The sequence below is a fragment of the Panicum virgatum genome, chromosome 9N (assembly GCF_016808335.1).
Source record: "Panicum virgatum strain AP13 chromosome 9N, P.virgatum_v5, whole genome shotgun sequence".
NCBI classification, from domain to species: Eukaryota; Viridiplantae; Streptophyta; class Magnoliopsida; order Poales; family Poaceae; genus Panicum; species Panicum virgatum.
In genome coordinates this window covers 65579951-65605371 of record NC_053153.1, presented here as the reverse complement: position 1 = coordinate 65605371, position 25421 = coordinate 65579951, and the positions used below count along the sequence as shown (strand labels likewise).

Genomic DNA, 25421 nt, shown 5'->3' with positions numbered 1-25421 from the left:
AAAAGAAACATAACACACAGCCGCAGATGGGTTCCACTAAACATTCTGAGTCATACAAAACATTGTTTCACCTTATGTTCTAATGAACACACAAACACACAGAATTTATGCCCCCGAAACAAACTACCGCGGTCTCAGTCGGCATCCATAAAATCGCCAGCCGCCCCTTCCAAAGCAGCAGTGCCACACCAGCTATTCTCCTCAGCCCAACATAGCAGCTTCATGAGTAAGCAAACCGACGGAATTACTCAGGCAATCACCAACAGCATCAAGAGTGATTGTCTCCAATGTGTTCTGAAGCACTTGCAGATGATCCAATGACTGAGCCCTACCAGAACTGAGCAGCAAATTGCTCATGGGAAGCGTTTCATTCTTCTTTCGGAGATCTTCGGCTTCATTGAATCTGAAATCATTGACACAACACCAAAATCACGCTTTGCTGCTGCAATCAGTGCTTTAGCAACGGACTCCTCTGCTCCATCCTTTGTACTTGATGCACACCCTGTTGCCTCAAGAAGAGTAAGATCATCAATCTCATCTGGTAAGGGAACAACCACAAATCTAGTTGCGACATAGAGACCGTCAATGTTGTTAAAAGAATAGAAAGGCACAGACCCCTGTAAAGCCTTCACCACATCACTCAAAATCTTACGACCAGAAACATGGGCAACAACCCCCCTCCTACACATATACAGAAAAGCACCAGGTGTTCAGCAAATTCAAGCATGAAGTAGTAACATTTCACCTTCAGATAAGGCAAAAAAAAAGAACTCTATGTGCACCAGCGGTGTTGCCCAGCTCCTCCACATTGCCAGCCTCAGGTTTAGACCTCTGCACAGACATCTCCATTGCTCCAGCGCTTAAACGAATGCAGCTCTGCTTCCTGAGAAGTTCCATTAAATAGCGTCAGTTGCCTTGGCTGCAACAAAACCTGCTGTGCAAACCGACATCAAGAAAAGGAACAAGCATGGGCCTAACTGCTGCCAACCGACCTACTTCAAACTGAAGGCCAGAGGTAGCGGCCCAACCCATAAACGGAATGCAAGCCTACCACAACCCAGAGCCAATAACCCAGCCATGTACAAAATCAAAGCCCACTGCTATGATACAGCCCGTTTGATCCATGGTTCAAAAATGGGCACAGCGAAGTGTGCTGTTTACCTAGTATATCTTTAAGCTATCAGTTCTGTTTGCTAAAAAAAAGGTTCGGAGTACAGAAATCAGAACTGTCGCTAATTCTGCAGTCTCCTAGAAAATGTAGGACTGCTACAGAATGGTATTCATTAGAAGGTTGGGAGTCAAAGATGAATTTGATGGTAAAAAATAGTAGAAGGCAAAGAAAGATTCAGAGAAGCAGCGGTGTGTTGTAGCTGAAGGCTGATCTTCAAAGTTTAGGAACATAGAGATCAATTGACCGTCACCGACATACAATTTTGTGCAACGGGATCAAACAAAACATAATAGAGCGAAAACTGGATGATCATTATTTCATACTAGTGTACAACCAATGCTTTCATGCCCAAACCACAAGACTCTCTGCAAGTTCCTCCTGCTCTGATCTATTTTATACGAAAACAATATGTCTAAAATACTATTCTATATGACGGGGATTGAAGGTACGGATACTTAATTTGTATACATTCATACAGAGTGATTTAGATGAACAAGGGACCAAGTTACATGTACTGATAGTGACTTTATCTGTAGAGTCCAAAGAAATGAGCTGCGCTGATCTGAGCTGACTTCTGTTACTCTGGCAACACTGTCGGCACATAGACGGATGCATCAGTGGGGAACTGGAGACTTTTGAAAAATCCTGGTAGCAACAATTGCCTGATTTGCTCTGACTTCTACTGTCCACAAAAAATTAACCTCTAGTACTGATCTTCATTGCTCGCTAGAGCTGTTTGCTTCGTCTCTGGTTTGACACTCTGCTCATTGGAACTTGTACTCAGCTGTAGAGGATCGAATTTCCATCTGCACCAAAACGTCTCGGAATTAAACATCTACTTTGGGTGGAAACACTGATAGGTCAGCATAGCTAGGTACATATGTGATCCCGGAAGCAAAATTCAAAATTGTTTGGTCTTTTCAATTTGGTTAGGCATGTCTTGACCAAGTTCAAAACTCTTTTAATATGGCAATTGGAGATGCCAACAACAATAGAGGCCGCAATTCATATTCAGACACAACATTCAGAAGTAATGATAGGATTATAAATTTGCAAGTTGTGAAGTCTACATTGACTCCTAAAACACAACTAAATTATATGTTAAGAGTGCATTTATCGTCCATCAACAATTTGAACAGCTAAGCACACATCGAGCATAGGAATCAACGTGGCTTTGAAAGAATGGGGAATTCCATGGGGACAAAGCCGTTAAGAAATTTACCTATATGGAGTGTCCCCACTAATTTTTTTCTGGTTGACATAACAGGATATAAGCTTAATATATCCACCACCACACTTGATATCCTGCTCAAACTTAATGGAGTACTGGACCACCAGTGTCCTGTTCTTGTTACTGAATTGTGGGAACTTGGCTGAGATAGCAAAATGCCTAGAATCCATTGTTGTTTGTATTCCTGATACACAAAAAAAAACAAATCACATGGATCAATAAAAGTACAGCTTAAATTTGCACAAAAAAATAGTATCAGGAAGGGCATTTACCTTTTTGCTTCTATTGTTTCGATTCCGTGCTAGTGATGAATATAAGCTTCATTGGTATTCTTGTCTTCCCGGTTCTGCTACGACATTTTGTGAGAATTTTTTATTAGATATAATCCAATCTAAATATAAGGTTATTCTGATTCAAAGATGACTGTTCATTAAGAATAATTAGTGAGAACAGGTTACATATGTTCAATTAAAGATATCAAGGGAATAAAAATTTATAAGACTTTGAATTAGTATTTATATGTCTGTACAGGCAATAGAATCTAGCAAACCAAAAAATGTGCACTGCATTGACATTTCATTAGACAGTAAGTGAGCGTGGGAGCAAATGAAGGCACGTCGCTACGAGCTGCGATTGGGCAGGAGTCGTAGCGAATCGGCCAATTCCAAACCACAGCAGCCCACCGCCCACCGGCTTCAGCAAGCAGATGAGCAGCAGGCAAAGCTGGAGCGCGGCACGATCAGCGGCCTGGGCGTCCATCCGTCCAGGCGACCAGCTGCTGGCGACCGGCGGCCAGACAGCCGGAAGCGAGCCGGCGTTGGCCGGCGACAAGAAACCAACGCTGGTGCCGGCAGGGCCAGGGGCAGCCAGCGAGATGTGGCCGGTACCAGCATCTCAATGAGGTCCGGCAGTGAATCCCTGCCTGATGGAGTCCGTCAACACATCGTTGGCTTCTGGCACCTGCGGGGGAGGACCGGCCTGCGGCGGCTTTGCGCCTATCAGGGCAGCGCCCGCGAGTTTTGGATCTCGCTAACAAACCGGAGGAGAGAGAGTGGGAACCAGGTTCTTGAGCTTTTTGACGATGGGAAAATCTGTGCTACAGTTACGTTCTTGCGGATGGGATACGCCAAAAGCCAGACGGAGGAGAGATATATGGAGAGACGGATGAGGCACGCTAGCTGCGGCGCCGGAGCGACAACACGAGAGCTCGAGACACTTCGCGAGAAATGCTTTCCAACCGTCAGATCAAGATCGTACGGAGCCACAAGCTGTCGAATTTGGCCCAATTGCAGGGTCAGGATTCGTCTTTTAAAAGATGTTTTGGGTTAGGATGATGAGATGGGACCCACGTTGCAGCGAGGTGAGGTGGGCCCACGACGCCACCCGGTGGCGCGTATTTTGTCTACTTCTTTTCTTTTCTTTTTTTGTGTGTGTTTGGAGGGCGTGGCACCTTTATTTCCACGCCCAAAAAAGAAAAGCTTCGAAGACTTGCCTGTCGGGTTGGTCACACGTCGACCTCTGTTTAGAAGATGGGTCGTTCCCAGTCCCACCTGTTGAATTTTAAAACTGTGCTTTGCTTAATTTAAACTTTCCGATAACTTTTGCATTTAACAGGACGGACGTGCCTGTTTTAGATGGAAAATAGCGTCAGGTTACCCGTCTCACTGCTCATATCTGTATTTCGAGTAGGATAGAAGCGACGCCCCGTTTCTATGTTTAGTGTCATCACAGATAATGTAGCAGCTATCTTTAGCAAACCAAGTGGATATGGATGAGTTCCAGTGCTTAGTCGCCGCTCCTATTCATAGCAGCCAGCTTCGGATAAACGGATCATGGGTGCGCTAAAGCGATAGATCTATTGATAGCAAAATAGATCGGATTGTGCGAGTCGGCTATATTTGCGGCCTTTGACTAGCCCAAGGATGAAAGCACTACCACGTTCACCTGTGATCATACTTGTCCAAACGTTTCTGCGGATCATCCGTTGCTCGCCTGCATTTCCCCCTTTGTTTTTGGCGTTCCTTGTATGAACAGAGCGAGCTATGTGTCTGCTAAGCGGCAGTTAACCCAATAAGTGTGGCAAGATCCACAGTAGGGTTGGCAATGGATATCCGAAACCCGATGGTTTTTTACTCTCCATTAGGGCACGGGTTTGGGTCACTTTCTCGACCCGTGGGTCCACTAATGGGTAAAAACTCAGACGGTCTACTAATGGGTAAAAACTCAGACCCATCGGGTTTACGGGTTTGGGTCTGGAAATGGAGAACCCGAACCCGAAAACCCGTGGGTTTTTTAAACCCGAACCAATAAGTCATACTGGGCTGTATTCTAGACTTCTAGCCCATGATTCAGCCCAACAGCCTGACCCAATATAAAGTGTATATAAGAGACAACAACCATCCAAACTCTAAACCTAATCATTTCCTCCTCCCCACCCCCAGCAGACGCGCATTGCGGCGGCCAGCTCCCTGCATCGCGCGCCGCGCCGACGCTCCCGCTCTGCCCCTCCCTCGCAGCTCGCCGTGCGCCCGCCCCCTACCTCGCCGTGCGCACGCCCCCTCCCTGGCGGCCTCGCAGGTCGCAGCTCACTCTCCCCGATCCCTATAGGCTGTAGCTCGATCCCCCTCGCCCCGTCGCCGCTAGCAGTCTGTAGTAGCTGCCGCAGTGCCGCAACTGCAAATCCGTGCCGCACTCTGCAAAGCTCGTAGGATGGCGCTGCTCTCGTGGTGGTTCCCCTTTTGGTGCAGCCGTGAAAGGAACAAGTCTTCAAAGAACAATTGATGAATTGATGTGCCTACTTCTGGTTTATATTATTTGTCAATTGTTAACTTGGATGGAACTTGTATGTGCCTCATTTTGATTACTGTGAATCTGGGATGTATACATACATTTATTGAATGGTGGTTTGTTGGCATGTCTGGTGTATACATACATTTATTGAATGGTGGTTCGTTTGCATGTCTAGCACTTTGGCTCTGTACAAGAGATGCTTATGCTAGTTAACGGGCACGGGCAACCCGAGACCCGCGCGAGCACGGGTCTGGGTGTGAAAACGAACCAGTGACGGGCATGGGTTTTTTAACGGGTTTTATTCTAGTGTCACGGGCACGGGTCTGGGTAGGTAAAACCCGATGGGTTGCCAACCCTAATCCACAGTGTATTCACTCCTCAGCAGCCTGTTAAATGGACAACGGAAACCCACTCGTACAAATGCACAACCAATTAATTAAATTAGGTGGTAATATACGATGCTAAAGCTAAACCATTGTAACGAGCAACAAAAAAAAAAGGAAGAATACCGCTACCTCAGATTTAAACCATTCGAATTAGTAGTTTATATGACAGTCCAAATGAAATTTAAACTTATTACCAGTTTAAGCACCGGAAGGCGTGCCTGTCTGCTTGGTTGGATTCGTGCAATGGTAGCATTGGATCACAACTGTCGGTACCCCAGGACTGGGGTACCCCCTCTTGCTGTGTCTAGGCAAGAAGAGCTTTGTAGTTATCCTTAACTACGTCCAGCAGCCGAACCCCTGCGGTCCGGAAGCCCTGTTCACCCGACAACGGTCCCGGACCTGTCCTCTGGTTGGGAAAGGTCCGGGAGCACCATGTGTTCCGGAAGAAGCAGGCGCTCAGCCCGAACAGCCGGAGGCTCCGGACCTCCCGTGGAGGTCCGGATCCCCGCGGAATCCCAGACCCCCCTTTGGGGTCTCGGACCCCCGGTATAGTAACCGGACCCCTCGCCAAGGGAAGGAATCGACACTCCGCCTCGGGGAGGTCCGGAGCCGCCACGTGTCTGCAAGCACAGACACGTATATAAAGCCGCTTGGTCTCCATATTAAGGTTCACCTACCGCTGTATTCATTGCGGTAGGAGGACGTCCGCATTAATGTAGCAGAAGCCGAGGCGATTCTTTGACCAGGGGCACTATTGATCGTGTATTACCAAGATGCATAGTGGGGCTGCTGGCGCCGCCCACGCCGCGCCTGTCAGTCTGCCATAACAGATGGATACGACGGCTCGGCTTCACCCATTATGACGCCTACATAATAGCCTCAACAGGTCACGCCGCAAGCTACGTTCCCCCAACGGGCACCTTGCTGACGGGACAAGAGAAGACCATCCTTCGTCGGAGGGTCAGCAGGGCATGGAAGCATATCGGAGGAAAGATTCGTAACCACTGTAGCCATTTAAATACTCTGCGCAGTATGCTGCACAGTCACGTTGGGCCCACTTGTCGGGGCCCCAACGTCCTATGTATCCGCACCCCTTGGTCTATAAAAGGGGGCGCCCGCTAGAAGAAAGGCTCAGGCTGGGTAAAAGCCAAGGCCCGGCAGAGGATAGATTCATACACAACCAAAATCAATACCTCTCCCAGTGGATGTAGGGTATTACGCTCCGGCGGCCCGAACCACTCTAGATCGTGTGTTCTTGTGTGCTTGTCTCAGAGCTAGATCAGCCCAATCGCCTAGTACCTTCCCGAGTACTCCCTCTCTGGGAATAGGCGGGTGCGCTCCGCCACCCGGCAGTGGGTCCCCTAGAAATCCCACGACACCAACTTTCAAATTTTGTGGCCAAATCTTTGGCCTCTAATGACAAATAATAGCTAAATCTGAAATTAAAAACTTCCAGTGTTCTTTTTCACCGATGTAGTATATTTTCAGTGGCTGGAAATTGTAATATCCAAAAGAACAATTTTTCAATGGTCGGAAAACTGAATCTCCGTGTTCTTCACCAAACATCTAGCAAGCAATTATCCATTACACTATGGGTGGAATCAATCAACCAATCCAACCAACAACAGATACCTACAGCCTCTGATTCACACTTTCCAGTTCGTACCAACTTCTGAAAACTGTCAAAATCAGGAGAGAAAAACACAAACTGCCCTATGAAGCTTTATTAGCAGTAGGATTTCTACCAAATTGTATGATCATTGGTTTTCCTTTGAACACGTAGCCATGAGCTAGATTCTGCAAAGCCATACACGGGACACTTATTAGCACCCATGGTCTTCAAGGACCCGATAACAAAGAATCATGGAGGTAACAAAGATAAATAATGCCATTTACGTTTTCTTTTAAAACATCCCTCATGCCCTAATGCCCCTTCAAATGACTCCAGTTACTAGTGAAAACTTGACTTTGGATCACTCAGATTGCACTCAACTACTAAAGAACTGGATCAATTAGCTATCCATCTTATTGTCCAACAATGCAAACAAGTGTATCATGTCAGAATCAAATCACTGACCAGAGCTTCTTGAGCGAGTTCAACAGTAGGAAATGTCACAAAGGCTTGACCACGCATCCGTCCCTCCTGGAACATGATTAAAACAGGGAATACTATATAATGAGGGACATACTCGCAGCAAAAAACATAACTTTACAGTCTCAAATGACAGCCATTTTTCACATAATTTTCACCATGAGTAGTTCATAGATTTTTGCAAATTAATTCCTTTTTGAATAATGATAAGGGCATGAGTGAATGGTATGTAAACCTGTACCTGCATTAACTTGATACTTAGACCCGATCTTACAGTGTCCATACTTTCGAAAAGAGATCCTGGAGAGAAGAGATAGAAACATAAATTACAAACAACACTGTAGATAAAAAATGTTTGGGCAACCTGGCATGACCTAGAATCTTAAGCAACCTCATTAATTCCTGTGTAACATATCGTTGATTTGTCCTGCTACCTCATAACAAGTCTCTATCCCCCTGAGAGCAGTACATATGCAACCACGCATCTGTACTAATGGTACTGAGAAAACCATAGTTAAATTTAAGGTACGACTATCGTTGGACAAGATTGCTTTGGTTCCTATAGGGCCTGAGTTGCAAAATAGTTGGATCACATTTCAACCTAGCAATTAACAATTACAGGACGAAGTTAACTTTGTAATCGTTTGGCATGGCTCCAACTCTAGAAAAGTCGTGGAGTTCTTGGAGGTGCTCATACCCAGCTCCAAAAATTTTTGGAGCTATTGTTGTAAATAAATCATGGGTCTTTTGCTGAGTCATTATACTTTTGTTTTAGATTTAAAATAAAAATATAAATATTTTAATCTATTTTACAAACTTCAGCTCCAGCATGAATCTCAGAGCTGGAGCCATGCCAAACATGCCCTAAGTCTTAACAGCCTCACCAAAGACATAGAAGAAGTCATCATGAGTGACATCCTTTGCCAAGTTCTTAATGTACAAAACAGCGGCAGGATTTCCTGGAGTGTAATTCTGTAAAGGAAAACAGTAAATTCACTATTAGTAAAGAGCCTGTGACCTAAAGAAATATCAATGATGCTTTTCAGATTCACCATTCTTCAAAATTTTAGGTTACTACCATATCATCACATCAAGATCAAGATGAAGAAAAACTCAAAACTGATAACAATGTACATTCACAGTAATGGCTTGGAAACTACACTACAACATCACTAGTTCAAGAAATATTGCATTGCCAGGATTGCCCATCAAATCTTTGTGCAAATGACATGATAGTTCATTAGCAATATGTACCTTGAACATAGGAAGGGACAAAATCTCCTCTGGTGGTAATTTATCTTTCTCTATTTCCTGGGGTGTGACAAAATGTTTCTCTTCAAGCTGTTCATTTGTTGAATCCATTTCCTTGTCAGCTGTACTTTGTACAGGTGGTTCCTTCTGTGCAGTCTTAGGGGCAATTTTTATCTAAAGAGAACCATTGCATTAGGAAAAGACAATGCACTGAAATTTTCAACCAATGAGTACACAGACAAAGAGTAGTTAACCTGGAGTACTGGGTTTTTCTTTTTGATCACTTGAAGCTCAGTAGAAACCAATGCAGCAGGTTTTACCCCAACAGCTTCATGAGCAACACTTTTGTCAACTGCAGGACCAACAATAGCTTCATGCTTTGCACGCTTGCTTTTCCGTTTATCAACATCGTCCTGCGATAAACAAAGTGCTCATGAATGATTTGAAAAGGATTTACAAGGTGGAACTAGAAACACTGAAGTAGCAAGTACATCGGATGATTCCAACTCAGACTCATCACTAGACAAATCTGCTGAACGAGGTTCCTCGGGTTGCGGTGGTGGCGGAGGATGAGGGGGAGCAGGCACTTGTGATGGTAGCGGTGGAGTAGGCAACGCCATCCGAAATGGAGCTGGAAGGTTCATCTTGTTCATTAAGTGCAACACCTGTCACAAGAAAATGCATTGATAAAATGCATCTACTCATGCTGAATGAAAATATAGGCCAAAAAACATGCCTTGCAAGTTGTAAAAGTGAGTGCATGGGGTGGAAATCCTAATAAACCTGTGTGTAGAATCGAGGGACGGCAATGAGGGCATTGACAATATTTGTCAATATGTTTCCATCTGGTGGTGGATATGCATACCTAAAAAGATGCAGAGCACTTGGATCAAGCTCGAGCAAGTGAGGTGGTTTAGGATTGCCAATAGTGTACGGCAGAAAGTACTTCAGCAAAGAACAAGAGGTCTTCAATTCCAAAACTGTGCAACATTGTGGATCGATAGTCAGCGAACTGCATCAACTAAGTCAACAAACAATAGCTTGCAAATTATGCTAGCTTGATTCTGATTACCTAAAAGGAAAAATAATAACTGCAGATGGAACACACATACTTTGCATCGACAGTTCAAAGACCAGCAGCAAATGAATTTTTTTAAAAGTAAATTCAACTATTTCACAATGTGATTGTTAGAGGAGTCAAGGGCCTTAGCCCATTAGGGTTAATTAGTCGCTTGCTCAGGGGTTAAGTAAACCTCTCTATATAAGGAGAGGAGATGTATCAATCTAATCAAGCAAGAGATTAGAAGGAAATCCCTTCTCTCTTGCCGGCCGTGGGCGAAGCCCCGCGGCCGGCGTTCCCAGCGCCCCCAACCCTAGCCGCCGCTCTCTTGCCCTCGCAGACGCCATCTCGTGAACAGTACCCGCGCACACTGTAGCGCCGCGGGTACTGTAGCGCGATAGCAATCGCCCCCTCTCGCTCCCTCACGATCTCAATCCCAACAACAGCCATAACAATCTAGTATCAACTATGCCAGGCGACGACAAGTCTGAGCCACCGCCGCCGCCGCCAACCATGGAGGGTCTGGCCGCCCTGATGACCAAGCTGCTGAGCAGCATGGGCGACATGGAGGCGCGCATGGAGGCCCGCCTGACCTTATTGGAGTCAAGGTTCGCGGCCGCCTTCCCATCGTTCACCGCCCCTAGCCCCGTGCCTCCACAGCAGCACGGCGAGGGCATCTTCTACGGGGCCGTAGATGGCACCCAGACAGCGGCGCCGCCGCTGCCGGTTGCAGCGCGCTACTGGCATCCAGTCGTCCCTGCAGCAGTAGCCTTGCCACAGCTCAGGAAGAAGAAGGCGTTTGCGTGGGAGGATGCCTGTCATGTGTTTGCAGCGGTGCGGCTACAGGCTGCAGCACGCGGCCTCCTAGCGCGGCGTCGGCTGCAGAAGATGCGCTTGGAGATGCAAGAGGCGGTTTTGACAGCGATCGACCTCGGCAATTGGGGGCACGACCTCAGCAAATGGGGGCGCGACCTTGTCCCGCCGGAAGGCCACCAGCGCTCGCGCCAACTCGCCGTTGTCTTCAAGCGTACGCTAGGTAGCGAACTCCAATTCTACAGCAGCGATAAGGGAGGCGCTTTCCTCCTTGTCATCGGCGGAGGCACATCGCCTAGCGCCATCACGTTCCGTCACCGGCCGCCACGAGGACGTCTCCGCTGGTCGCTGGTCGCTGTTGCGACTAGTTTCCGGTGGCCATACCTATCCTCCCCTCTCATTCCGATGGTCTCCCTGGGATCCGGGTGGCTGTAGACGTACAGGTCCGGTTCGTAGATGGTGTTCACCTTCTGTTCAGGAGGCCACAAAAATAAAGAGTCCCAGTCTATTTCAGGTTGAGAATAATAAAATAAGCCGAGATGTAAAAGGCTTGTTTTTAGGTGTTAGGTTTATATCGAGTCGAATCATCAGCGTCATCATTAGGTTGCAGCTCGAGGACGAACTGCATGTCCAGGTGGGGTGTAGTGTTAGAGGAGTCAAGGGCCTATTGGGCCTTAGCCCATTAGGGTTAATTAGTCGCTTGCTTATGGGTTAAGTAAACCTCTCTATATAAGGAGAGGAGATGTATCAATCTAATCAAGCAAGCGATTAGAAGGAAATCCCTTCTCTCTTTACCGGCCGTGGGCGAAGCCCCGCGGCCGGCGTTCCCAGCGCCCCCAACCCTAGCCGCCGCTCTCTTGCCCTCGCAGCGCCATCTCGTGAACAGTACCCGCGCGGTACTGTAGCACTGCGGGTACTGTAGCGCGATGGCAATCGCCCCCTCTCGCTCCCTCACGATCTCAATCCCAACAACAGCCATAACAGTGATAGACAAATCAACTCATAATCCCAATAATTCAACTATCCAAGCATCATGTTGTGCAAAAAGGAGAGACAAATTCACAGTTAGTGAAAAATATTTCTGTGTATGATTATGCAGGTAAGCTTGGCCTTTGATTATGGATATCTCAATTCTAAATACCAGATAGAAGGTCAATCTCAAATAGAAATTAAAATTTGCAGAGAACAATCATATAAAACTTAAGGACAGAGCATATTCATGAGATTTAACAAATGGCTAGGCATCTTCACATGAATATCAGAAGATAATGTTACATAATGAAGCGGTGAACTGATAACATACTCAAGGTGCGGAGTAAATGAATAATCCACACCAAGCTTTGGAGCAATTGGTTCAGCAGTTGATGAAGGATTATTCTGATTCTGGGAACCAATACTTGGTACCTGGGACACCCCATGCACTAATTGGTCCTGAGGCTTAACATGTGCATTATTTGTGTTTGGCTGATTTGCTCTCTCAACTATTAACACTTTCCCGAGGAACCTCAACCTGCAAAGCCATCCCTTAGTGAACAAGACAACGCATGACATATCACTTCAGATCAACACAATGGGGCATCAATTCACAATATTGATGAAACGAACCTGTTCAGTAACGAATGTGCGTGATTGGCCGCGGCCTCGTCCCTAAAATCTACAAATGCACAATTCCTCAGCCTGCAACAGACCAACAGAAAGGTTTAGGCACCAAATAAAAATAGGAGGCAGCCTGGGCTCCGAATTTGACCAATAACAACTGTACTGAAGAAATAAGGCAGAGTCCACTGCAGGGTCACCTAAACTAAACAGCTATACTAGCTAGAATCACAAGCTACAGCAACTAATTTAGATGCAGAACACAACAAGCAAAGCACGATTAAGCAAGTGAAAGGGATGAGGTAAGTACTTTACACCGGCACAAGGGCGCACGGACGTGGCCCCGTAGTGGGAGAAGAGGCGGGAGAGCATCTCCTGCGTGATCGCCTCCGGGAGGTGCCGCACCAGCAACGTCGCCGCCCCCGCCGGAGCGGGCCCCGGCTGCTGCTGGTGCTGCTGGTGCAGAGGCGGTGGAGTTGCGGGGTAGGGTGCTGTTGGGGCTGGAGGAAGCGCGTGCGGCGGCGGGAAGGACGCCATCGGAGCCGACGTCGGTGGCCTCAGACGGGTCAGTGGAAGCAGTAGGGTTTTACCGGGGCGGCGGGCGGGCCAGGCCGCTTCCGTCGGGGCTCAAGCGCCGAGTCCGGCGGAAGGAGCCTGGGCGCTCCTTCTGGAGGTGGGGTTGGGAGGCGGGTGGCGCGGCGCCGGTGGCTCGCCGGATGGCCGGGTGGGAAGGCAAGGCGGCGAGGCGTCGTGTTCAGGCCGGGACGGAGGAGGAAATGAGGAGGGTCGCCGCAGAGTGTTGGCCTGTTGGCTCTGGGCCGGAGGAATGAAGAGATGATGATGATGATGCTCTTGTTTGGAGGCCCATATTGTACTGTTCTGATGTACCACGAGCGTAAGGGGACTCTTCGCATGGGCTGCAAATGGCCTAGGACGCGTCGTGGGGGCCTTTTTACATCAGGCCTGTGAATGACGGTCGGATTGATTTTTTCCGCACTGGTCCGTGTCACACTGTGCGCACGTAGATTATGATCCCTAAATTTTTTTAAAGAAAAGATTCGAATCAGATAATTTAGATATTGCATTTTCGTAAGTCACTTATTTTTTGTAAGTCACTTGTTTGACTGGGCAACACTAGACAGAAAAACAAGATACAAAAATAACTAAACAAGAGAAGAAGAGTTGGCTGGGCAACACTGGACACAAAAATAACTAAACAAGACACTGCACTAAAGATAGAGCACATGCTCGATTGCACAAAAATAAGATAAAAAACAGCTAAAAGGGGAAGTAGAGTTGACTGAGTAATACCGGTGACTTACACAAATACTACCAGATCTAAGTCATCCTAAAAGGAGTAAATCACTTTAGAAAATGTTTGCGGGGCAATTTTTGTAAAAAAATGTTTGTTTAACTTTAACCTGAGTTACGGGCGAGGCAAGGTAAAAGGGATATTCGGAGATGTACGTTGTTGACGCCGCCGCGCGCGTTCGTACCGCGTGCATGGCAGCGAGCAATGGGCCAAGAGCGCGACTTCCGATTTATTACTGGCGATGGTGAGCACAGCGAGCAAAGGTCGTCGTTGTCAGTATCCGAATCTGGAAGGAAAGTTCGTCGTTGTCAACTAGTCCATCGCCCTGTTCGGCTGCACTGGTCTTTTTTTGGCACGTAATCAAGTCTATACCACGTGTAGCTGCTATAGTAATTAGCCGCTACAAGTCTATACCACGTGTAGCTGCTACAGTAATCAGCCGCTACAGTTTACACCCTCTCACAAAAACAGCTGCTGCAGTAAACAGCCGGGGCAAAACAGCGAGCAATGTCGGTGGCTACGCAGTCGCAACGAACGCGTCGCGTTACCATCATCAACCACCACCGTACGGTAAAACCGCGTGTGCGCGTCGTGCTGTCCTGTGTAATACGTACTAGGAGACCTGATCGAATCGACGGAACGAGTGGAAAGGAATTAAATTAGGCCAAACCAAACCAAACCAAACTAAATGAAAGCGTCGGATTAAAGGAAAGCTCGTTTTCTCTAGATATTACGCCGCGGCGAATCGGCGATCAACTAAAAAGCGCGGTCGCTAATAAATAGTAGGCGTGTGGAATACACGAACATTTAATCGGCGATCAAATGATGAGCAGAGCGGCAGTGCCACCGCACGGCGGCGGGCGGCCTGCCGCCCGCCTGGCCGGGCTCGCTGGGCGGCGGGGCTCTGCTCAGTGCGGCGGCATGGCCGTCCCCCCAAGCTGGCGCATCATGCCTCCGCGTTGCGACCACTATGCCCTATGGCGACCGGCCGCCGAGCCGGGACGCGCAAACACGGGCGCACGGGTCGTAAGGTGTGGTGGTGCGCGCTGCCGGTGCCGGGCAGGGCGGTCGGTGCCCTGGTCGCGCTCCGCTGGAGGCCACAGCACGTACGGCATGCCTCGTACTGCCCGGACGATTATGGGTCGGCGTCTCTAGAGCCGCCCGTTCGTTTTGTGCTCTCCACGGCGTGCGGATCGGTTGACGACTATGCTCCGGCTCTGGGTGAAAGTTCGCCGTGGAGACCCGGTGCTCTTCCAAGCAGGGTTTGAACCGTGTCAAGAGCAGCATGCATGCCACAGCAGCTTTCTTTCTTCCAGCTAGATTCTTAGAGGTTGCTCATCTGAGAATTGCCTTCTGCGCCACCAACGGAACCAAGCTGACCGCGAGGATAAACCGGACCGAGCGCCCGGCCCATTTCGGGAAAGTCATCGCGGAGGAAGGCAAAGCCGTCGTCACCCATCAACGGCGCGGCAAATGAGCAGCTAGCTCTTGAGTGCCATCCACGAACGCCACTTCAATTTTATCCGCGGCCATAGCCATGCACGATCGCCAGCGCTGGTACTATCTTCCCCAAGCATATACTCCTACATAATCTTAAACTAATCCAACGTTAATCTCCCACTCTTCTTCCCTCTTAATATACTTTAAAAAAATACAACGAGCTTTCTGGAGCGGAAGCATGTCACGCCGGGGGATATCATTAAAAAAAATCTTCTCACGCCCAAACCCGCACGCTTTCAGCTCGTTCGCGCGGATTTTCCCCGTTTAAAAATATCTTCGTCCTTGCTTCCGAAACTCTCGAAACCCCAGAGCGAGCGACGCGCGATTCCACACGTGTTCTAATGGCCGCCATCCCGCCCGACGGCGCGACTGCTAGCCACGAGGCCAGCGAGCAAGGACGTCGCCGTCGGGGTTCCCGGGCGGCGCACTCAACGGAGCGACACCTGGCATTGGCAAGCTCCGCGACGCAACCAACCACACGACACGCACACGCCCGGTCGCGGCGAGCTTCTTGGACCAGACGAAGAAAAAGGGACCGGACGGGAGGAAATCAGGCAGCCGGACAGCCGGGTCCGGCGTTGCGTGATTGCGTCATGACTGACACGACAGCTCCGATCAGCCGGGAGGAGTCGACCGCCGGAGTGGTCCGAGAGGGCGAAACTAGTACTACGTGCAGCTGGCACACTCGTGACTGCTGGCTCGTACGGCTTCTTTTTTTTTTCCCAAGAGTGCAGTTGATATGCTGGTGGACGAAAAGGTTGAGATTTGCAGCTGCAGGGGCAGCTAGCTTAGCTGCTACTAGCCCCAACACGATCATCAACTGCTCTGTCATGACGCTTCGCTCGGTGCAGTTGCACAAGTTGATGATGGGCATGTCACGAGCCGAGAACCTAAAACCTACCAGCCTACCATGACCTCGCGCGCCCCGCCTGTTTGTTAATGCCGTGGCACGAGTAAGATCGTTCGCTCGCGACTGACAGGGACAGGGGCGTGCCAATCACGGGGGAAAAGGGGGGCCGGGCCGGCGCGATCTGCGAGAGAGGAGGTGGTAGGTTTCAGGGTTCGGGACTTCGGAAGCCTCCGGTCACCAAACCTTATCGGCTCCGGCCCGGCCCCCCGCCGGCACGTCACGCTACAGTACAAGGCCGGCACTCGCCGTAGACTTCTTCGTACGATCGCAGTAGCATACATGGCTGGCGCCCGGCGCACCACCACGCCGGAGCCCGGAGCCCGGAGCCGGCGGCGGTGCCGCGACCACTTTTGGGATTGGTGGGTCACGGTACGGCCTCGGACCACGTGGTCGTTCGGGTTCCTTTTGTCCACTCCTTTTTATTCTCTCTCTCATCTGGCGCGCGCGCGCGTGCTTTAACGCCACGGCTGGCCAATGGAACGGTGCCTCGTAAGGTCGGAAAAGGCGCGTCGGTTCGGAGCCAATGCGCCATGTGAACAATGCGGCGCGCGTCGTCGGCGACTCGGCTGCGTGCCACGCCGGTGAAGCCTTGCGGAGCCAGTTGCGGCGGTTCGGACAGTTTGGCGACGATTCCAAGTCACGCAGTCGTAGCTCGATGTGGCAAGTACGTGACGCTCGGAATGAGCTCGATCTGACCTGTCCATGGAGACAGAGGGATTGGTGGCGGGCTGGCACCTTTTGCTACAGCGAACTGATGCGTCAAGTGTGGCCATCTATTGGCGGCCACGGGATACTGAAAATCTGCAATGAACCAATGGTTTTGCCATTGCAGTAGCGGAAACGCGCAAGACATGCGGCACAAGTGCAGGGGTTTCCATCTAGAACATGAGAGAGATGGATGAGCGTGGTGTGGACCCCTTCCAGGCGACGGGGCCTCGATGATACGGAGTATTTTTTTTCTTGGACATCAAGTCTGGCGTGACCAATCGGAGGCCACTGCCCACTGGTGAGCCAAGACGGAAACGACATCAACCGCGGCACGCGCCAGCACGAGCCGAAACGCGTCAGACGTCGCGCCCAAGAGCGCGACGTGGGCGGCACAGCGGCAGCGGATTATGGTGGCCCGTCAAAGTGCGGTGACGTACGCCGCGACCGGGTGGCAGACAGAGCGCCGAGCGTGCTAATGGGCTAATTGCATCGGCTTCTCCGATAAAATTTATTTTCATTGAAAGATAAAAAGAATTTTGTATCCAAAACGTGTGCCATTTGTTGTAAAACAAACGGACTCTCAGTACAAATGGAACGGAGGATGAGAAGTTATAATTCTACTCTGGTTGCATATGTCCTCTTACCAAAACTGTAGTTTAGTTCGGGGTATATATACGAAGGAAAACTTTACTGTCAACCATCAATATTCAGAGACTACAAGAATAATCCCTCGTACTTGAGGATCCAACCGTTGATGATGTGCTCTATAACATGTTATCAGCACGTCCACTTTTCGTCGACTACACGCGCGTCATTGACTGCATATGTCGGAGGAGTCGTCCTTAAGCTCGACGTCGGCAATCTCGTCGGCGTTCTCGCCATCGACTACTTCGACGACATCGACTACATCAACATCATCAACGATCGGTCCGGTAGGTCCCCCGATCTCGCCGAACTATTCTACGCGACAGGCTTGTTTTTCCTCTATGCAAAACAGAAGGTATAATTTAATTTCAAAAATAGATTAGATTGGTTCTAATCAATTCAGATCCTATATGATCGGTATATCTAGTTCTACAACACACGCCGCTGGAACGGCCACTTGTAACCGGCGGCGTTCGGTTCCTTTTTCTGTAGAAGGCGCACGCGTGTCGCCCCCTGACGCTCAAGGTCGAAGACACGGAGCCCAAACGGACACGACCGACGGAGAGACGGCAGTCGGCAGCGAGCAGACAGATCGCCGGTCTGTCTGGTGGACACCTCGCCGCGCTCGCGAATTGCGATGCGCATGAGCTGCCCACGCCGTTCACGCGTTACGGCCTCGCTGGCTGCCCTGCACGTTGCTGTACGAGCTAGCTAGCATCAGAGATACCCAACAGGAGCAAGAGCAACGTCTCGGCTTTCTGTTGGCGTGCATCATCTGGCAGTCCATATCAGCACAGAGGGGGGTTCTTTATCGCGTCGCGCGTGCTGATCCATGGCACGAGCCGGCGGCCGGCGTTCGCGGGCGAGGTCGACGCCCTCGTGTTCGCGCCCGCCGGCGACCTGGGAGAGCGCGCACCACGAACCCTGTGTGGATCTCGGGGGCTCTGTTTGCTCGGAGTTTGGTCACCGGTCGCCACTCACCAGGTGGACCTCGGCACCGGACCGCGATCCACGACCTAATACAAAAACACACGAGGCCGTCCTGATGCCCTGCGAATATACGACCACTGATCAGTCAGTCACCGGCTCACCACCGCCCAAGCTTGGCCTCCCGGATCCCATGTCCGGACGGTATGGAGCAGACGAAAGCGAGGTCAGGGGCGAGCACGGGACGCAAAAAAATTAAATCCGTTCTGACGCGAGCTCCGGAGACTCCCCTGCCTGTGCCGGGTGGTTAGTTGTCACGTCCCCCGACGGCCCCCTCTCATCTTCTAATCGACCCGGTGGTGATGAAAAAGAAACAGAAGAAAAGGAGGAGGGAAGCGGTTAAAGAAGATTATCTGACGAGCCCGGCGGCCCGCGGACGACGTCAACCGCCGGATATGACGCTGCGGAATCCGCGCCCTAATCACCAGGCTGAAAGCAACCCGCGCTGGACATCCAAGTCGGATTAATTAACCTAATCACCCCGGGAGAGTTGATTAATCCTCCGGCACACAGGCTGTGGCGCGAGGCAACATGTTACATGCGCCTGATCCCCCGCCGGCCGCCGGGGCCGAGACGGGAGGGAGAGAGAGGAACGCCAACCGAGCTCCGTTCAGCGGCAGCCATCTGGGACGAGGACGGAGTTCTTTATTACGGGTGTGCGGGAGAGGGCGACGAGCAGCCTCCTAGAATAATGCGGGCGCCAATGGACGGATAGCCTAAAGTTTGACGTCACACGGCGCAACGACTTGGACAGTCGAGATGATCTGACCCGATCGGAATTCGGAGGCCTCCAACGGCGGAGGAGGTGGGGTGAGGTGACCGGCAGCTCGCAGCTGCCGCCGGAGTTGTTTTCGCGTCACGCGCGGTGGAGCCTTCCTATCCTTCCCTTCCCCTACGGCCTACTATGCTTCTTCTAATACCGTAGCCTTGGTGTGAGGGAGAAGAGAATATTCGGGGGCCCCAAACCCGCCCGGCCGCAATTATTATTTCCGCTCTTTCTTTTATCAGAGCGAATCTCGCCGATCCTTCCATTCCATCCCGTCCTTGCCGCCCCCGCCCGGTCTCACCGGCTCTCGACGCGCCAGGCCAGCGCGTGCAAATGGCCAGGCCGCAGCGCAGAGCCACTAGGCCAGGCCACGCACACCGCCCGGAAACCCGGCACCAGCTCCGACTCCGGCCCCGTATCCACCACCGCGCCGCGCGCGCACGAGCCTCTTTGCGTCGGATGGAAACCAAGCGATCTCGCGCGCGGCGTGCTGCCTCGTGCTGCGATGCGCGCACAAGCAAAACCGCATGCCGCAGCGAAACAGGACACCAGCCTCCAAGCCGTTCCGTGGCCGGCCGGCCGGCGCGGTTCCGGCCTGTCGCCGTCGCCGGCGTGCGTGCGCCGCGACAATTTCCCGTGGGGCTGCCGCTCGGGTCGGGGGTTGGTTGGGGATGGACGTGCACGTTCGGAATTCAGTTTCCCGTCCCGTCCGTTCCGTTGGCCTTGGCGCCGCGCGCGGAGACGTCGGCGGCGGGGGCACGCCGCTGGCTGGGCTTTTTCCCGAACGGGATAAGGCCGGAGGCGGCGGGGTAGGCCATTTCGCGCTCGCCATGCCGCCGATCCGATTGGGCGCGACGAGGACGACGTCGCCTCCAAATAATTGGCCAGATTTTTGGATTCCCACATGCCACAAGCGGCGAGCGCGGAGGCGGAGCGTGCCCCATGCCCACCATGGCTGGCTGGCGTAGGTAGGGGTGGTAATGGGCCATGGCCCTAGTGGCCTCTTCACAGTCCAATAAAGCCCTTAAAATTTTTAGTTCAAAAATACATATGTTTAGAGCCCGGCTCTTTTAGAACCCGATCCTTAGATTTTCTAGTTCAAAATGTTGGGCCCTTTACCACCCCTAGGCGTAGGACACGATGACGGCGAGGGGTCCCATGGGTCGGACGAACGAACCATGATCCGTCCGTTGCCTGACCCATCCCATCGCATCGCATCCACGGGGTCGTTGCGGCTAGATTTTCGTAAAGGTGTAACCGTGCGATGCCATGATGAATGAACAATAAACAAGTGGAAAGAGGTAGCAGTACAGGACGTTGAGAATGAGATCAGGGCGAGAAGAGGTTAACTGAAGCTTCAATTTCCACATAATGGCATGTCGAGCTCAAGCAGCAATTAATGGCGGTACATGTACATAGTATAAAGCTAGCGCTAGCTGGCTCACCAAGCGCCCAAATTAACTAATCAATTCGTAAATCACCCCTGCACTGCACTTGCAGGCGCAGGTGCAGCCCCCCCTAATCTACACCCATTCATTAATCCTATCAATAATCATTGCTGCTACCCCCCTAATGACACAATCAGAGCAGTAGGAGTAGTACTATGTACATACATCAAGACAAGGAACCTAGCATGGGGGAATTAATTAACACAAGCAGGCCCTAATCCCCTGGCGGTCTGGACGGATAAATAATCTAGCCAGACCCGAGCGGCCGGACTTGGCGGGGGCGGTGACGATCGGCGGCGATGCGTCAGCAGACTGTCACCAACCCGAGCGAGGAGAGACCAAGGTAATCAATCAAATCAAGCAATTTATCAACCAAACCATGTGATCGGGGCGGGTGGGCGGTCCCGGCCCCCGATCGCCCGTCCAGGCTTCAGTACTTCCAGAAGTCGGCGACGTGCAGGAGCGGGTCGTCGAGGTCGTGCGGGAACTGGTGCGACGACGACAACGGCGTCGCCGCCGACGAGATCTCCGCGCAGCCGCTGCCGGCGTTGGGGTCGGTGCTGAGCCCGGTCTCGCGGGACGGGCTGAGCACGGACGTCGTCTGCCCGGAGGCCACCTGCTCCGCCTTGCAGTACCTCCGGATCGCCGGGGTCAGGTCGCCGGAGTTCACCGCCGGCAGCGAGAAGTACTGGCTGGAGTAGAACATCGGCGGCGCCTGCTGCTGCTGGTGGTTGTGGTACTGCAGCGGCGCGTGCTTCTCCATCTTGACCGGCAGGTAGCTCGCGCCCGGCGCGGCGGCGTGTGCGGACGTGGACGCGCCCTTGAAGTCGACCACCTCGTCCACCTCGCCGCCGAAGGAAGGGTCCATGAGGGGCGGCAGCTCGGCGCTGTCCAGGAGCTCGCTGATGAAGCCCAACGAGCCGATGCGCTCGAGCTCCGCGCCGGCCGCCGCCATTGGCTCCGCCCGCGCCGCCAGCTCCTTGTTGAACACCTTGCTCACGGCCCACTCGTCCTGCACGCAACAAACAAAACCGCGTCAGGAAAAGAAGGGGATTTTTCAGCTCACCGACCGGAAAGGGAAACAAATTTCCAAGCTCGAACGAGAAATTAAACGAGGGAGAGCAAGAGAGGCGCGCGACGGGACGAGGCCGTAGCCGGACCTTGGCGGAGCGCGGGAGCGGGTGGGGCAGCTTGCCCTCGAGGCGGAACTCGTGCATCACCCAGCCGGTCTTCTCCCCGCGAGGGGCGCGGCCGCGGTAGAAGACGAGGGTCTTCTTCATGCCGACGAGGATGCCGCGGCCCCTGAAGATCTCCTTGTCCTTGCCGGTGGCCTTCCAGTAGCCGGTCTCCGTGGCGCGGTTGGTCCGGGTCCCCGTCGGGTACTTGCGATCCTTGTGGCAGAAGAAGTACCACTCCTTCTCCCCCATCTTGGCCCTGCCTGCACAAATCAAAACGCAAACGTTCAATTAGGCCATGGTTCCCAAGAAGAGGAAGGAAGAAAAAGGCGCGGGCTTTTGCCGCGGTGGATGCCTAGATAGTAGTACTAACCTGGGAGGTGCCATGGCTCGCACTTGTTGAGGTCGACCTCGCCGATGACGCCCGAGGTGAAGCGGTTGTTGAGGGCCTTGTGAGTGAGGTAGTGCGTGATGATCTCCTCGTCGGTGGGGTGGAAGCGGAAGCCCGGCGGCAGGTCCAGCTGGCCGGCGTCCTCCACCTCCGCCTGGTTTATCACCGACACCTCAGACATCTCCACCGCACCGAACCAGCAGCAGCAGCAACAGCTTCCCTCTCTCGCCGTCCTTCCGCTGCAAGCCCCCACGGGAGGAAGCGGAAATGGCCGCTTCTCGGAGAAAGAAAGAGAGAGGAGGGAGAGGCGTGTGTGAAAGAGAGAGGTGAGTTGAGGAAGAAGGCAAGGTGCCTGGACTGGAGGAGCGGAGGGGCTCGGGCGCCTTATATAGGCTCGGCGCGCGGTGAGCCGGTGACGGGCCGGCAGCGGAGAGCCGTGCGGAGGCGGCTTGCGGGCGACGGGACGGACCCCGTCCGCCGGTCCGGGCCGGGACCGGTTCGGCGTTCGGGCTCTCGCCTCCCGCAGTCCCGCTTCATACCCGCCGGGACGGGAGCTGTGGTGTGGCCCCGAAGCAACTCCAAAATTACATGTCCTAATCGCAGTGGCCCTCGTCCTAATCCTCTGTGCCCGCCCCGCTCCACTGGCCTGGCCCGTAATCGCCCGCCCGTTCACATCTCACGCGGCGGCGATGCGGTCGAGAACAGAAAACCGCAGAGCTCTCCTCTGTGTGTTTTTTTTAAAAAATATCGCAGAGCCGGAGCGTCTGAATTCTGTTCCAGTAGGAGTTTTTCTTCTCTGTCTGACCTTTGAAAACGAGTGGGCGAAGCCCATCTTGTCCGTCAGTCCGTCCCCACATGCCAGCGAGAGGGGTTCAACGCGCCGCTGCACGGGCACGGCAGATAGATATTCATCTCCTCCACCTTCCGGTTGCTTTCCAGAGACGAGAGAACGGTGAGGGATCCCTCCAGATTACCATGGCAGCTACTCCGTGCCGTGGTTGTGGTCTTCTGGACTTGTGGTGCTGAGCTGCTTGCTCGCTTCCGTTCGTCGCCTCTTTTGGGAAACTTTCAAGCTAGTAGTTGTTCGTTGTCCACAGGGCGGGCGTAAACGTCACACGGCGAGCCGGCGACGGCGACATCTTTTTTCCCCCTGCAAAGATGCCAACGGCTTTTTTATACCGATGTAGTGTATGGGCGCGGCAGGACGAAAAGGCCTAGGAAATTCGACGAGATGAGACCAGTTTTCCCTTTCGGAAGGGAGCACACATCCGGTGTCCGTGGCGTATCAGGGCGTGGTCCCGTGGTTTTCAGCATCTCCCTCGTCGAGTTCTTCGCTTTAGACGGAGGGCGAAATATCAAGCTAGGATCATGTCGTGGCTGGAAAGAGCTAGCGGTGTTTTTCTTTTTCTTTTTTTTCCCCTTCGCGCTTCTCCTGTCGTTGATCCTTCCAAGCTTGCTGCCGTAAATATCCAAGCGCATGGCATGGCCAGAACGCAGTAAAAAGTTATTCCCTCCATTTCAAATTGTAAGTCGTTTTAGCAAACTTAGGTATATAATTTTTATCATGTATTTAGACATAGTGTTTATCTAGATGCATAACAAAAATTATGCATCTAAATTTGTCAAAACGACCTATAATTTGGAACGAATGGAGTATGAGAGAAAGGAGGGTCGTTGAACTTTCTCCCTTTTGTCTCAAGTATATTTTTATCTGATATAAGCATGCCACTATTGGTCCTCAACACAGGAATACCAATCTGAGAACTCTTAGGAATAAAATGGCAAAATAGCCAAAATGGTTCCTCAACTATCGAGCTCGGCTCAATTTCGTTCATCAACTATCAAAAGGTTTACTTTAGTCCCTAAACTATACAAATATATTTGTTTTCATCATTATGCTGAGTTGGCACGCCACGGTGGACTGCCTCGTCAGCGGCGAGTCACCTTAAGATTGCATCTCATAGTGAAATATCCATTTTACCCCTTGTCGGTACCCAAGGACTGGGGTACCCCTTCTTGCTGTGTCTAGACAAGAGGCTCGCATAGTTATTCTTAACTACGTCATGACGGCCAAGCAGTCGGACCCCTGTGGTCCGGAGCCCTTCTCTCCCGGCAAACGGCCCCGGACCCGCTCCCCGCTTGGGGAGGGTCTGGTGACGCCACGTGTCCCGGAGGAGGTAGCCCTCAGCCAAAACAGTTGGAGGCCCCGGACCTCCTGCGGAGTCCCGGACCCCCAAATACTATCCGGACCCCTCAGCGGAAAAGGAACAAACACCCCGCCTGGGGGGGTCCGGAAACGGCACGTGTCCGCAGGCGCAGGTACGCGCGCGGCTGCCAAGCTTCCTCGGAAAGACTTGCCCACCTACCGCATTCAATGCGGGAGGTGTTAAGCGCGCTCTACCACAGCAGAGCCTGAGGAGACTTTTGCCAGGCTGTACTGTTGGTCGCGCGTTACCAAGGTGCACAGTCCAGCCGCTGGCGCCACTCACACCACGCGCGTCAGTCTGCTACGCCAGATAGACACGACGACTCGGCAACAGAGTATCATAACGCTTACGCGGTAGACCCAACAGTCTACGCCGCAACCTACACTACCTCAACGGGCGCCTCGCCGATGGGACAGCAGAAGACCCCCATCGGTCAGATTGTCTACAGGACGATGAAGCGTATCCGGCAAGAGATTCTCCATCACTTTAGCACCATTAGTGTCTATTCAGTATAGTATACATTCTTGTTGGGCCCACCTGTCGGGGTCCAACGCCTGTGTACACGTCCTCCTAGCTCTATAAAAGGAAGACGCACGTTAGAGAAGGACTCAGGTCCAAAAGAAGCCCGACGGGGCAGAGGATAGACTCATTCATACTAAGAGCAATACATCGCACAGTGGATGTAGGGTATTACGCTCCGGCGGCCCGAACCACTCTAAATCCGTGTGTTCTTGCGCTCTTGCCCCTAAGCTAGATCGGCATAATCACTTTGCACTTCCCCGAGTACTTCCCCTCGGAGAATAGATGGGTGCGTTCCGCTACCCGGCTGTAGGTACCCCCCAAAAAGCCCACGACATCTGGCGCCGTCCGTGGGGAGGTACAAGCGTTGGCTAGATCTAAAGCTTCTGGGGCTGAGCTCATCCTCTGCAACGGCGACGAGAAGATGAAGAGAGGCATGGCGGCACCTATGCCGCATGCCACA

The 25421-nt window shown here is 51.9% G+C and overlaps 2 protein-coding genes and 1 long non-coding RNA gene across 4 annotated transcripts; all 3 read right to left on the bottom strand.

Annotated features, from left to right (window-relative positions):
* Nucleotides 1-1461: 1461 nt before the first annotated feature.
* On the bottom strand, nucleotides 1462-3535 carry LOC120691113. The gene is made up of 3 exons (XR_005682105.1): nucleotides 2675-3535; nucleotides 2394-2586; nucleotides 1462-1977 (listed from the first exon to the last, which is right to left on the bottom strand). It is a non-coding gene; the product is annotated as an uncharacterized LOC120691113 (long non-coding RNA).
* A 3547-nt stretch (nucleotides 3536-7082) lies between these two features.
* LOC120690970 (U11/U12 small nuclear ribonucleoprotein 65 kDa protein-like) lies at nucleotides 7083-13193 on the bottom strand. Of its 2 annotated transcripts, none has more exons than XM_039973909.1 (11): nucleotides 12701-13193; nucleotides 12400-12471; nucleotides 12098-12304; nucleotides 9705-9786; nucleotides 9413-9586; nucleotides 9176-9334; nucleotides 8925-9095; nucleotides 8555-8642; nucleotides 7912-7970; nucleotides 7656-7721; nucleotides 7083-7375 (listed from the first exon to the last, which is right to left on the bottom strand). In XM_039973909.1, the coding sequence occupies exons 1-11, from the start codon at nucleotides 12925-12927 to the stop codon at nucleotides 7292-7294; spliced, it is 1389 nt and encodes a 462-aa protein (XP_039829843.1). In that variant the 5' UTR covers nucleotides 12928-13193; the 3' UTR covers nucleotides 7083-7291. The 2 variants fall into 2 exon arrangements, with proteins under 2 accessions (XP_039829843.1, XP_039829844.1); XM_039973910.1 differs by having other exon boundaries at nucleotides 9705-9901; nucleotides 12701-13192.
* Nucleotides 13194-20555: 7362 nt separating this feature from the next.
* Nucleotides 20556-22603, bottom strand: LOC120691335 (NAC domain-containing protein 87-like). Its single transcript, XM_039974376.1, has 3 exons — nucleotides 22215-22603; nucleotides 21827-22104; nucleotides 20556-21678 (listed from the first exon to the last, which is right to left on the bottom strand). Exons 1-3 carry the CDS (start codon nucleotides 22411-22413, stop codon nucleotides 21097-21099), a joined length of 1059 nt encoding a protein of 352 aa, XP_039830310.1. The 5' UTR covers nucleotides 22414-22603; the 3' UTR covers nucleotides 20556-21096.
* Between the last annotated feature and the right edge of the window lie 2818 nt (nucleotides 22604-25421).

What these genes read in the sequence shown, in the direction of transcription:
- LOC120690970 (XM_039973909.1), bottom strand. Translation starts at nt 12,927, where the DNA reads ATGGCGTCCTTCCCGCCGCCGCACGCGCTTCCTCCAGCCCCAACAGCA. An exon ending in TAAGTATCAAGTTAATGCAG is followed by an intron (nt 7,722 to 7,911) that starts GTACAGGTTTAC and finishes ATCATGTTCCAG; the next exon opens with GAGGGACGGATGCGTGGTCA. An exon ending in AACTCGCTCAAGAAGCTCTG is followed by an intron (nt 7,376 to 7,655) that starts GTCAGTGATTTG and finishes ATGGCTTTGCAG; the next exon opens with AATCTAGCTCATGGCTACGT.
- LOC120691335 (XM_039974376.1), bottom strand. Translation starts at nt 22,413, where the DNA reads ATGTCTGAGGTGTCGGTGATAAACCAGGCGGAGGTGGAGGACGCCGGC. An exon ending in CGAGCCATGGCACCTCCCAG is followed by an intron (nt 22,105 to 22,214) that starts GTTAGTACTACT and finishes TGATTTGTGCAG; the next exon opens with GCAGGGCCAAGATGGGGGAG. An exon ending in CGCTCCCGCGCTCCGCCAAG is followed by an intron (nt 21,679 to 21,826) that starts GTCCGGCTACGG and finishes TGTTGCGTGCAG; the next exon opens with GACGAGTGGGCCGTGAGCAA.